This window comes from Amphiprion ocellaris, chromosome 6 (assembly GCF_022539595.1).
Source record: "Amphiprion ocellaris isolate individual 3 ecotype Okinawa chromosome 6, ASM2253959v1, whole genome shotgun sequence".
Classification (NCBI taxonomy): Eukaryota; Metazoa; Chordata; class Actinopteri; family Pomacentridae; genus Amphiprion; species Amphiprion ocellaris.
The window spans coordinates 35,312,677-35,326,392 of record NC_072771.1 but is presented as its reverse complement, the minus strand read 5'-3'; the positions used below and the strand labels follow the sequence as shown (position 1 = coordinate 35,326,392).

The following is a 13,716-nucleotide window of genomic DNA, read 5'->3' as shown; positions in this document are numbered from 1 at the left end:
ACACACAAACCTCCCAAAACATCTCTCGCTTTGCTTCAGTTGCACACACACACACACACACACAAAAAGTGCACACACACCCCACACTGTGATTGGCATCAGCCCACACTTTGCCACTTCACATCAAAATGATGACTGTAGGTGCTCTGAATCCGGAATTCTCACTGCCAGCAGCTAATGTACACGAGGCAGAGTTCATATGTAGGACAGCGGATATCAGCCAAACTCAAATATTACGGGTCTGTAATCAGAGAATAAAGAGCAGAGCAAGATAGTGAGCAGCATCAGAGTCGACTGTACTGGATGGACATTATCTACAATGGAGATGGAAGAATCCAAAATCATTTTGACACATATATGAGTTCTTAATGCCAACTGTGTAATTTTGCAAATCTTGCTAATCTATCTGAACTCAAACAAGGCCAGACAGTTTGATTTTCAGCTGAAACACAACAAGCACTCTTGGATTCACTTAGTCACAGGTCCACATCTGACCACAAAGAGCAATAACTGTCTGAGACATCCTTAACCCTCAGAACTCCATGCAGTTTCTGGTCGTTTTGTTTCTTCTGTCACATTTTTATTCACTTGGGGCTCAATTTTCACTAAAATATAAAGTAATGCATCTTTATGAAACAGCACCACCTTGGCTGGAAGTGGAGAACTCAAGCGTGTCTTTGTGTAGTATAACAAAGTTAGAATGACAGAAATTTTGTAAAAAGAAAAAAAAATAAACATTGCTTATTTATTTTACAAAAAATAAAAAAATCTGGAATCAGCATATACAACATGTTCCCACTGGCCACTGTGCTACTGGCAGAAAAACATTGCTCTACATATAGTAGGTAATTTACTACTTTCTCTTTGAATTTGGTTCTATCCTTGTCTCTTGTCTAATTTGCGTAACTGGCTGCAGTTCAGCTGAAAAGTCCCTCCATTTTTGCCCTGACTGTTGGTGACAGCTGAGTCATTCATTGCTTTTTAGTTTTAGAGGAATTCAGAATTTTTCTGCTTTTTACAGAATCTGATTAATGCTAAGGTTTTACTTTTGGTGCATTTTTAAATGAGAGATTAGATTTTATGTGATCCACACATAATGAGTTCAAGTGTCAGTGGAAAGTGAAAAATCTGTCAAATCTTTCTGGTTTTGCCGTTTCTGGCTCTGATAAATGGCATATTTTTGTCAATTATGTTTCAACAACAATTTGACTTTCAAACTTACCAGTGAGATTTGGGGCTCTGAGTTTTTGAGCTGCATTGAATGACTGTAACTAACTTTTCTGTGAACTTGAGTTGAGTGGCTTTATTGTCAGTGATTTTAACCACTCAGTTGACAACTTTGGTCCAGATTGAAACATCTTATTGAAATATTTTAATGTTGGAAATCATTACCAAAAAAACTTGACAGTCATGCTCCTCTCTAGCCTGGTATCATGAAAAAGGTACACGAATAACAGAATAACACACCGTGGTATGTATCAGAATGCATTTTTAGCATTTAGCACGTCATTGCATGCCATCTAGTGGCCCTTTTCCCTGATCTTAACCTTAACTTCAATCTTTTTTTCTATTAAAATGGCTTAAAAAGACATATATAAAGTGTAAATGACATGACTGCAGCGGTTTGCTATTCATACGCATTTCCTTTTCACATTATCTCCTCAGGACCATTTGTAATTGTGCCTAGTTTTTATATCCGACACCAAATATACCACAAAACTAGATTCCTGTCAACTTCAACTGTGTTCAATCAAGCGGCAACTTCTGGGGCTGAAAAATCCTGAAAGGACCAAAAGTTCCTTTAATGGCAACTTCATACTCGTCCCAAAAGTGAGTCAATCCCCATAGAACCCCATGTTAAAATGTCCCTTATTTTAATGTCACAATACAGCTACTGAAAGCAGACTTTGCTGCCTTTTTAGGTGAAAGACAAAAGAAACCTGCGAGTCACATGATGTGGATACAGGCCAATAGAAAAACACAAGCATCTCACAATGTAGCTATTCCACATTCTGGGGTGAGATGCACTGTTCAACCTCACAGAGGAACATGAACATCAAGCAGGGAGCTCCAGGTCTGATAAATGAAGCTACCGCAGAAATGCAAAAAAAAAAAACCTTGTAGTTCCTCAAATGGCCACTTAAGGCTGGCTGCAAAAGCGAGTCAATCCTCATAGACCCTCATGTTAAAATGTCCAACTTCCCAGCAGAAATGAACATGTTTACAGCCTGGAACAAAAAAAGGTTTTGGTATCTATAGCCAATTTTCCTGTTCCTGACAACTGTGGAGGTGGTGAATGTTTGATATAAGTCACCTGTTTAAATTGTGCTAAGGCTTAAAGTTATGCATCATTTGGGGCTGACCACAACACTGAGCTTCTAAACTGCTCCAAATAGTAAACATCATACTGCAGTTGATGTTTAATATCATTTTCTCATTTATAAATACCAATTCGCCACTGTTACTGGGACATTTTTGGTAAAGCTTCAATATTTCGAACTTTGCACCAAAAATGACTCAAGTGCCAGAAAAAGCGTTGGAAAAATTCACATAAATATGAATTTAACTTCATCCTTCACACATTTGCTGGTGTGACGCTGTTGTTTATGACTAGGATTTGATTATACTGTGGTTACACATCACTCAAGGAAAAATCAGTGAAGATGCAAATGAAAGGAAGAATTACATCATGTTGAGTTTATTCCTCGCTGCAACACTGTGGTGACCACACCCAGAACACCAACACCGACAAACAAATACCACGCACTGCTGTAACACTGAAACTCCCATCTACAGCCAACCAGGGAGGGCAAAGGTTGGCTGGATGACGCCAGCGTCACTAAGCCGGGGGATAGTTCAGGATTCTGCTCCCTCAAGGTGCAATTAGTGCTCCGCTACAGGAACAACGCTAGACAGGATTCCTCCTGAACCAGAGCACAGTTACACTAATTAATAACTCAGTCACGTCAGTGCAGCTTCGGCACAATAACAACAGTAACAACAATAAAAACAACAGGAAAAGCACAGCAACAAACAGGACAGGGGCAGGGATTCGGTGCTGTGGAAACAACTGTGTGACGTGTTATGTACAAGAAATGGAAGTCAAAGTACAACTCCAAGTCTTCTAAGGATGGCTGCTAGAACAGAAGTGTTTCAGTCTCTCCCTCTAAAGAAGCCATAATATGCTATATTACTAAACAGAAGTCTACACCGTGTCTGCAAAATCACAGACATCTCCCTGGAACTGCCAGCAGTCGTTGGTTTCTGTTCTTCTTTTCACCTCCTCACAGATTGTGTAGTTCCAAGGAGGAAGGAAGCATCCAGGTACTTTACTTGAGTAGTTTAAAAGCTTAAAAGTACTGGAGTAAAAGTGAAAATACTGCATTCAGCATGTTACTTAAGCACATTTTCTTTCTTTAATTTTATTTTTTTTGTGTCTTTTTAAATACACAAAAATACCAATAAAATTACAAACATGGACTGAATTTATATGTTTAATGTAAATAAATTTATAAATCTTTAATGCAGAATAACTAAACAACAACAATAACAATCATAACATTATTTCAAAAAGAAAACAGAATTTTTTGGTATAAAATGTCTGTTAACATACATTTGCAATTTCCTTTTATATTATTACTGTAAATACATTTCGAAAATCAGACCATTACATAAAATTAACAGAAAATTAAGTATTCTGTAATTGTCTTGTTTAAATGGGAGAGGTCTTATGTGGTTGCAAAAGTTTTCACAACATTATCAGTGCTATTATTAGCATCGAATCGAATCGAATAGAATAGAATAGATCGTTATTGTCATTGTTAAACAACGAGAGGCAGTTTAGCAGCTCTTTTGACTAGCAGCATAATGGAAAAAAGACCACTAAGTTATCAAAAAAAATAAAGCCATTACAAAAAAATATAATAAAGATAAAATAAAAATAAGAATGCCTGTGTAAAAACAACAATAAAGGTACAACTGCACTATGTGAGCAAGATTGGGCTTTATATAGTAAAAGAGCAGTTATAAAAGTTATAAAACAAGAAGCACCTATTAAACATGATTGATTGATTGATAGATAATGACATTATTATTATTATCATTATCATTATTATTATCATTATTATCTTTATTATTATTATTATTATTATTATTATTATTATTATTATTATTATTATTATTATTATTATTATTATTAATAATAATAATAATAATAATAATAATAATAATAATAGATATAGAGAATTTCATTGTTACAACACGTGAATATACTTATTTTCAAATGACTGGCTGTTCCCAGTATTTATGCTAAGCTAAGCTAACCCCATACACCCCTCCATAGTTGTTGTGCCAGTATGGCTGACTGAAGGTAGAATTTTCCTACAGCAGCTGCACAGACGACACTGTGACGCATTTTCTCTTGAATTTCCAGTTTGCGCATGTCTTCAATTGTCACACTTTACAGCTTGTAGGTCAGATTCTGGTCAGAACTGTGAGCTTTTGTCAAAACAAATCCTGTCGTCGCTCAGACACTACAGCTCTTTTCACTACACAGAGTTATGCATGTTTGAGCAGCCGGTCGGTTGTGTTGGAACACATGGGAGTCTCTGCGCCTTGCTGAAGGGCAGGAAGTCTTTCACTATTCATGTCTGAATGAGTCAAAAACGTCCCCAGAGGTGATATCGGCTGATCATATGAACCTGAGTTTGGTTTGAGATTGGATGATGCTGCTACGTTGAAATCAAACTGTCTCGGACGAAAGATCAGTTGACTCCACACAGATTAAACTCCAACTGCTCCACGAGACGTACTGCAGTATTTAGACATTTGGGATTCACTGCAACTTGTCTTCTGTACAGTAAAAGTGGTTCAGCTGAAGTCAGAAGGGTGTTAGTGCTCCTTGGGGAGACCCTAAACCTCATAACCACATGAATTTTCAATGCCTCTCCGCTCTGTCCGCTTCAGATGTTGATTAATATTTTAATATTTTCTGTCCATAATCACATCACAGCCCTGCATTCTGGGCTGAAACCGCCACCGCTTGGACTGGGACTTTGTAAAAAGAAAATGGCACATCACAGCGAGGAGCAGTTTCAAGACATATGGGATCATGAAACAGTCGAGCAAGCATGCGTGAATTAAACGACTGCTATGCGACATGAAAAGAAACTGCACTGTGACTGCACTTCAATAATCGGAGTGTTGCCGACGCTGCAGCCTCCCCCACTCAGAGGAAACAGTTCAGATTCGGTCTTTATTTAATCAGGACACACACACAGATTCACCTGCTTTACAAAGATGTACATCTGCAGGATGTCTGATTAAGTACTTGTGTCTTTGACTTGCAGAAATGCAAAAAAGTGCATAGAAATTTCAGAATATTTCACCGTTTCTAGGTGGAAACGGGAGTATAATGTTTAAAATAATGTCCTAATTTAATCACTTAAGGTTGCAATACTTAAATGATTGTCAGTAGGGTGTTAGTATTGCTGATATGAAGCCAAAATGATATGACAGTCTGCTTGTTTTTAGGGGAAAAGGCATATTTTTAGGTACAGTATACCTGAATCTCCACTGAAGAACTCTGTGCAAACATCCAGTATTGCACTTCAGATGTGGATAAATATAGTTATTAAATCATACATGTGCACAGAGAGGATAGACAAGATGCTAGACAGCACTTTATTATTTCATTATCATGTAATTGCCAGCATTGCCAACTTATTTTATTTCACACTTATACCTTATTGTTTTCTACTTTTTAGGCACTGCTGCCAGTGTCTTGTTATGTCAGTGTTTTTTTCTGAGCAATAGCTGGAACAAGAGTTTCTTTCATGATTAATAAACCTTCATCTTATCTTATTAAGTAAGGTGCCTTCATTTCACCACTAAAGCTGTGTTGCAATAATAGTAACTATCATTTGTTCGTATGTTTCACCTTACGGGAACAATTTACTAATAAGTTATGACTATAATGCATTTTAATTTGTTGCAAATGGGAACGAAATATTACACATGAAGCTAAAATATTACAAATATTATAATGAAAATATGAATACTGCACATCTTGTTCTATTCCCTCTGTGCACGTTTAAGAATTGTACTAAATGCTAGATGTTTGCACAGAGTTCTCAGTGGATATTGAGGTTGTCTGTACTAAAAATATGTATTTTCCCTTAAAAACAAGCAGACTGTCATATCATTTTGGCTCTGTATCAAGTTAGAAACTTTAGGCAATCAAATAAAAACTTTCTTTTACACATTGTAGCCCCGTTCCCACCTAAAAACTGCCAAGTATTCTGAAGTTTCAGTGCACTTTTTGGCACTTCTGCAAGCCGAAGATGCAAATATATAAACTTAAGAAACTCTCTTTGCTTGTTCATCAGAGGCATTCTTGCATCACTTCCACAGAGCCGGTTTTAAAGAACACGGTGGCAGAGTGAGACAGCAAGAGTGGACAATAACCTTTATTTTTTTCTCGCCTCATAGGTTGTCCAATTGAAGAGCTCCCTCCTGAGGCCCCCTGCTGCCTGATAATAAGCACAGCCCACTAGTGTGTGAGCTTCATGAGTGTGCGCTCATAGCCAGCTCTCCAGCTCCCTGTGTGTCGGGCACCATGCTGTGGACGGTGCTACTAGCGCTGCTGCTGCTTCTGCTGCTGCAGACTCAGCTGTCTGTGTGCTTAAGGGAATTACGCACCGGGGCTTCCAGTTCTCCTGTCTATTCCCCTTCATCGTCCTCTTCCTCCTCCTCTTACAATGCCACCCAGCAGCGGCTGCCCGGAGCTATTATTATTGGCGTGCGGAAAGGCGGCACCAGAGCCCTGCTGGAGATGCTCAACCTGCACCCAGATGTGGAAGTGGCAAAGGCTGAGGTAAGATGCCATCACTGCACCTAAGAACTGCACTTTCACCAGCACTGGAGTTGATTTACTCAGGTTATACTTGAGGATAATTTTGAGATACTTGAGCTGGTCTTGAGTATTTCCATCTTCAGTTGCTGTGCACATTTCACAGTGAAATACAACACTTGTTCCTCCACTACTTTATTTGGCAGCTGTAGCAACAACTTATTTTTCTGCTTAAGATTTCACATTTAAAAAAACAAAAAACAAAAAACTGCTATTTATATCAAATTAATTCCATTTTAAAGATGTCTGTGATTTCAAATGCCTTTAGCGTCTCACAAAGTTTAATTTCAACTGCTGTTCACATTATTCTATACTTCTCATAAAGAGCTTAAAGGTTCCTCTTTATAGCAAATTATTAAAAATCTCACATCCCCAGAATGTGTCTTTCACATTTCTAGTTCAAAATACTGCAAAGATCTAACCACAACTGTACAACCCCTGGCTTTAGCCTCATTTTAAAGTCTGTTTCAGGAATTTTAAATTCAGCTGTGCTTCTATTGTCCACGCCCCCTTCAGGAAGAAAACTCTCTCTGCATCTGAGTGCTATGATTGTGTGAGATTAAGACTTTCTATTGCTTCTAACTTTCTCTCTGAGCAATTATTTCACATGGAAATATTAACAAATTCACAGCACAGCAGTTATTTATGTTGGGTTTGTCAGACAACATTGCGGTTATAAAACTGGGACTCTGAAGTGACCGCTTGTTGACATGTAGTCTTAATGGCCTGTTTTCTGGTTACTATTTCATACTTTTTCCACTGTCTGACAACAGAAACAAGAACGTATGTAAATGAGAGCAGCTTTTTGGGAATTCTACCGCATTAAAATGCAGTAAATGTGAGCACGGAGAGCAGGAGAGAAGTAAGCAAATGTAAACAGAAGCTGAGTTTAGGTTGGTCTGAAGCACAACAGGCGACTTGAAATCACAGCAACACAACCAGTCTTTCTGTAATCTCTGAATGTCTCTCAGCTTTAGTTTCCACAGAACTCTGACCTACGATCAGACAATAAAAGCTAATGGACACATTAAACACATTAGCTACACAACATGCCAACACCAACAATTTTCCTATTATTATGATGAGAAATAAACACAATCCACTGGATTTTCAGTTCCCCAGATGTTAGTGGTGCATAGAGATTCCTGTGTTCACTCTTGCAGCCAAAAGCAGAACATTTAGTGAGCTTGGCTTGAACCATAGACATATTAGAGTTAGCAGAAGCAGCTCTAATAAGCCTGGTGGACTGTGAGGAGGCAGTTTTTTCTGAATGGCTCACCTGAAAACCCTGATGGGTCAGAATTATACACAGTTTAAGCTGGACAAATATTGATTCTTCAGTTGGAACGAAGCAGCTCAGTAAAATTCTTACTGGCTTGTCAAGCTGGGACGCTAGAATGGCAGAAGTAAACATCTCCATATCTTAACAGCTTTCACTTTATACATCCAAGATTACAAGAACCACAAAACACAATAAAATGGGTTTTCACCATATGGGACCTTTAAAAACGAAAGTATAAACATGCATTTAGGTATCACAGCTCTCCCCCATTAATCATCTGAAGGCCTCTTAGATTTATCTTGTGACTCTTTTGAGGCGGCTGATCCCTTAATTTGGAAACCAATGAAATGACCTATTTGTAAATAAAGATAAAACTATCACTCAAAGACACCATTTATATAGGAGTCACAAGGGACACATTACTGGAGGACAACATTTTATTGCTGATACTTTGATCATCTCGTAATGACTTGATGACTAACATCAGTCCTTTAAATGAATGTATTTACTCTGGGCCTATAAACCAGATTCCACTCTTCAGAATCTGCTCAGTTGGTCTTCGCCCACCAGCCAATCATACCAAACTGCAATGAGGACAAGGTCACCGTTGTCCTTTCTTTCCGAATAACAAATTCCAGTGAGGACATTTTATTATAAGCTGAAACGCTGCAATCCTCTTGACTGGACAGCCTAAATCTTCTCTAATATCAAATCTTGCAATAACCTTGATCTGCTAAAAATCTCATAATTTAATAATATTATATTTCAGTCATTTCTATCACACTTTTCTCTAAGTAGGATTTTGACTTCTACTTCTAAGAGTGTTTTTTTTCCTCTCCATTTTTTTTAACATTTCATACATGATCCAGAGATGAAAAGTAACTTAATACTGTACCAACAGTTAAATAGTTTAAGAAATCAAAATCAATCAATTCAAATTAACACAGCTGTAAAACCAGTGTTTATATGTCGCACCTCTAAACTTTACATACTTTAAATTAGAATTGAGAGGGAAACATGAAATGCCAATTATTCATCTACAGCTGTATAATGTGGAAAATGATTTATTCAACTTTATACATGCTTCAGATAAAATTACTCTACTTAACTTTTCTCATATTTCCATTTTGGATAAACATACTCCACCAGATTTTATTGGGAAACAGTTAATTCAAATATTGAAGCAGTAAGTTTATTAATCAGTTAGTTTCAATAAATTATTACATTAGACATATATAAAAGCTTTCATGATTGGTAACTTAGTTTAGCCAAAAAGTATTTAAATGCTGTATTTTAAATATGAGATGTTGCAGCTTTTTCTGTGTTTTCCATCACAGTAAACTACTATAACTGTTGGTAAAACAAAACGATCAATTTTAATACGATGTTACTTAACATATTACACCATACAGGAGTCTGACAATAAGCAGGAGCACAGTGATCTAGAAAATAATCTCAAGTTTATCACTGGCCTGACATAAAATACAAAGCCTTCCTGAATTTTAAACTTCCCAACAGTGCATCAAGAAGTCAGACCCGAGGCCACTCGGACCATCTACAATATTAAAATGCTGCTTAAAGGTTATGGCATTAATAATTTACAGTGTTAGAGGGGCCATTTCTCACAATGAATATCCTTTTTTCTGAGGGCATTTTACTGGTAAAGAACTGCAAGAACTTATTAAATCTATGAGTTTACCTTACAAATCAAGTCAAATTATACTGTAAATATTTGTACAGTCAACAAAAGTTACACACTTCTGACCCTGAAGTCTGGATGAAATGCAAATGCTGCAAATGATGCAAGCTGATCAGCTAATGGAGGTTCGACATCAGTGCTCTTCCTGAACTGCTTTAACACAAGTTTATAGAGTTGTTCTGCCACTAAATCAAGGCTAATCTATGAATATTTGCCTCTCTAGGTGAACTATAACTCAAGCAAACTCTTTAAAACTGAAACAAGGATCAAATATGAGGTCAACCGCAGGTCTGAGAGGAATTTACTTCAGACAGCACACATAATGTATCTCCTTAAATGCAGAAAGACGCAGATAAAATCAAAGCGAAGCCAGCTCCACTTACATGCTGCTTCTTATCGACGTTCATGGTTATGAATGATGACAGGCCTGTCCTTAGAAAGGCAGCACAGAGGGAACTTCTAATCAGGATAATTTAAGGTGAGGACTGCAAAGTTGGAAAGCTAGCTCCAAAGAGAAGATTGGTTTGGACAAGATGGGAACAAAATGAAAACAGCAGAGAGTTTTTTAGATGGTAAAAAGACTCAGAAGTCTAAAAAGTCAAGACAACTGCATCGACAAGTGGCATTAAAATGAATGTAAAGAATCTAATACTCCAATTTTAGTTTTCTCGAGGAACATGAACATCCTAAAGGTGACATAATCATGAATATTGATCAGTACCCCAATGAAATTTTACCTGAATTTTAAGGCAAGGAAAACTGAATTTCTTGAAGTGCAGCTTTTATGTGTTTTTACTCAAAGGACTATGGCTGCTGTTGTTGTTTCATTTTTATCAAACAAAACAAAAATGTGCATGCAAATGGTCCCGTTTCTGACTTAGAGTAAAAGATAAAAATCTTACCTCTATTGTTCTGGTTGGAAAATATTTCAATTTAGTTAAATGAGCTGTTCACCTGGTGACAAGTTGTCTACCACTGATTGAATTTCCACCTCAGTCAGTTGTGGTTTTAATGGACAGTGACCAGATAGTGTGATCAGTACGCAGATACTGCTGACTATAAAAGGTGTAAAAATGCAGCTTTATTCAAGTGATTCAACGCCACATTTGATGAGAAAAAGCCCAAAATGGGCTGTTGTCCTGCTGGATGCTGCCGTGTCAGTTAGGGCTGTAGATAGGCACTTGAATGTCCACAGTTCTACCATTTGTTGTCTAAGAAATCAGACCGCTCTAAATAGACAAGTCCAACAATGTGTCCCCCAAAATATCCACCTATTTTGCCAAGACCTTCAGGAAGAGTGAAACAATATTCCACAAAGCAACAATAACAAACGTCATCTTCATCTATAAGGTGAGGACTGCAAAGTTGGAAAGCTAGATCCAAAAAAAGATTGTTTTAGACAAGATGGGAACAACATGGAAAGAGCTGAGAGTTTTTTAGATGGTAAACAGGCTTAGAAATCCAACAAGTGGCATAAAAATGAATGGAAAGTAGCCTTTTTGTATCATATCTGCATGAACACCGCTCCACCTTCTGTATGTCTGACAGGTGCACTACTTCAACGTGGAGGAACACTATCGTCGGGGTCTGGCTTGGTACCGAGCCCAGATGCCCTTCACCCTGCCTGGTCAGCTGACGGTGGAGAAGACCCCTGGCTACTTTGCAGCTCCTCAGGTTCCAGCTCGTGTTTGGGACATGAACCCTGCCGTCCAGTTGTTGCTCATCGTCCGGGACCCAGCTGAGAGGCTGGTCTCCGACTACACCCAGGTCCTGCACAACCGCCTGACCCGGCACAAGCCCTACCAGCCACTGGAGGAGCTGCTGCTGCACAAAGGCCACATCGACCCCGGATACAAGGCGCTGCAGAGGAGCCTCTACCACCAGCATCTGGCCCGCTGGCTGGAGGTCTTCCCCAGGGAGCAGATCCACGTGGTGGACGGCGATGCGCTCATTCGGGATCCCTTCCCCGAGCTGAGAAAGGCGGAGAGGTTTCTGGACCTGCCGCCCAGGATCAACCCCAGCAACTTCTACTACAACACCACCAAGGGCTTCTACTGCCTCCTGTCTGCCGGACACGACAAGTGCCTGGACGAGTCCAAAGGCCGGCCGCATGCACCGCTCAGCACCCAGGCTTTGAAGAAGCTTTGTAGATACTTCAGGAAGCCCAACAAGTTATTCTTTGAAATGGTTGGGAGGTCGTTTTCCTGGTGCTGATCGATGGAAACCAAACACCTCCTGAACAATAAAACTAATTCAGGGACGCGGAGGGACAAAGACAACTGTTTGTGTGTTATTGTAGGTAGATGAGTGGAAGAATTTTAGTTTAATTAAAGTCATGAACATCTCTTTTTGTTGATTCCCACTCAGGTATAAATGTGGCCAACAAGTGCAGCGTTTATGTGTGACAGGACGTGGAGAAGTCAAACTGTTGAGGATGTGGCCAACACAAACCTTTACCATGACCATGCTGGTGCCTCCTTGAATAAACTCACTTGACAAAGCTACAACAACCGTGCCATACACAAGTTTGAGACTGAAAATTTGACAAACCGCTTGTTAGTTCCTAAGAGGGAAGATGTGCAGACTTTGAAGTGACGTAGAGAAGCGGTGAAAAGATGGTCGAACTGATTAATTGTTGCACTATGAACTCTAATTGCATAAAAAGTCAATCAATGTAAACTATTTCAAACAAAAACAGAGTCCTTGCTTTGATTTTCTTAACAGCTGTACAAGTTTGATGTGTTAGTAAAAATGTTTTAGTTTAGTTTCACTTCATCCTTTTCTTATTTTTACCAGTTTGAATAGATGCTCAGTGAAAATATCTATTTTTTAGCTTTTTTGAAAATAGGCACATTTCTTTTTACATTGAAAGCCAATACAGTGCTATGTTTGTGTTTTTTTTTTCTTTTTGTAAGATGTCTTTCGAATAAATGTCTTCAGTCCTACAGTCTCCTGCCTGAACCCAGCGCTGAGATTTAAAGGGTTTTGAAACATCAAACATAAAGACATGCAGGTACAGAGTCACTGACAGGCCTCTCTGGAAACTCCTGTCTCAAAGTGTATGAAGATGTTCTCTGTCAGTGTCTATCCAACATGTTCTTTACATCGAGGATCAAAGCGAGCCTACGTTTCTTTTCATCATTAAGTTATTCCTGTCATGGAATTACCTCAAGTTTCACCACCACACGGTAACAGATTACACCTATGGGTCCCCTGGAGGGCCGAAAGTGTTCAGATCCTCACTTTATGCTAAGCCTGAATGGTTTTCTTACTTTAATTCAGTTCATCTGTAAGGACTAGTTCAGGCTGACAAGTCATCATCAGAAAAGAAAATTCAAACCACATGATTAAACAAGAGTGAGGCTGTTTTTACCCTGGCCGTTTGTGTACTTTCACTACAACACACTGAATAGGGTGCAAGATTACACAAAACTCAACGGTGCAGTGGTTGAAACATTCAAAGAATGTAAAACTCTATAAAATCCTGAAGAAAGGTTGTTGATATTCAGCCAGATAGCAAATGTACATAATTAGAATGTGCCTCCAGTTCCCTTCCAACACTGACTCCACAAAATTACAATCCCTTACAACGAAATTAAATTCTTATTGACACTTTGAAAGAAACATATTTTTCTCACCTATGATGTTGTAGGAAAGGTTTTCTATTTGAAAGAGAAACAAAATCCATTTAAGTATGTAAGATGGGGTCACAAGTTGGCACAGGACTTTTGTGAAAGTCTGCAAATATTTGATTATTTGTGTGTCCTGTGTGGTATCATTATTCTTAGACACCAAAATGACTGTTTGGTCTGTAAAAAAAAATCA

General features: G+C 38.4%; 1 protein-coding gene across 1 annotated transcript in view; it reads left to right on the top strand.

Moving 5' to 3' along the window:
- The window catches only part of hs3st1l2 (heparan sulfate (glucosamine) 3-O-sulfotransferase 1-like 2), a 34,388-nt gene extending 21,547 nt beyond the window's left edge, over positions 1-12,841 (top strand). The window contains exons 2-3 of the mRNA XM_023293226.3: positions 6,490-6,874; positions 11,440-12,841. Coding sequence (XP_023148994.2) covers positions 6,617-6,874; positions 11,440-12,105 — 924 coding nt within the window. The 5' untranslated portion in view covers positions 6,490-6,616 and the 3' untranslated portion in view covers positions 12,106-12,841. The remainder of the gene's footprint in view (positions 1-6,489; positions 6,875-11,439) is intronic.
- The last annotated feature ends 875 nt before the right edge of the window (positions 12,842-13,716 follow it).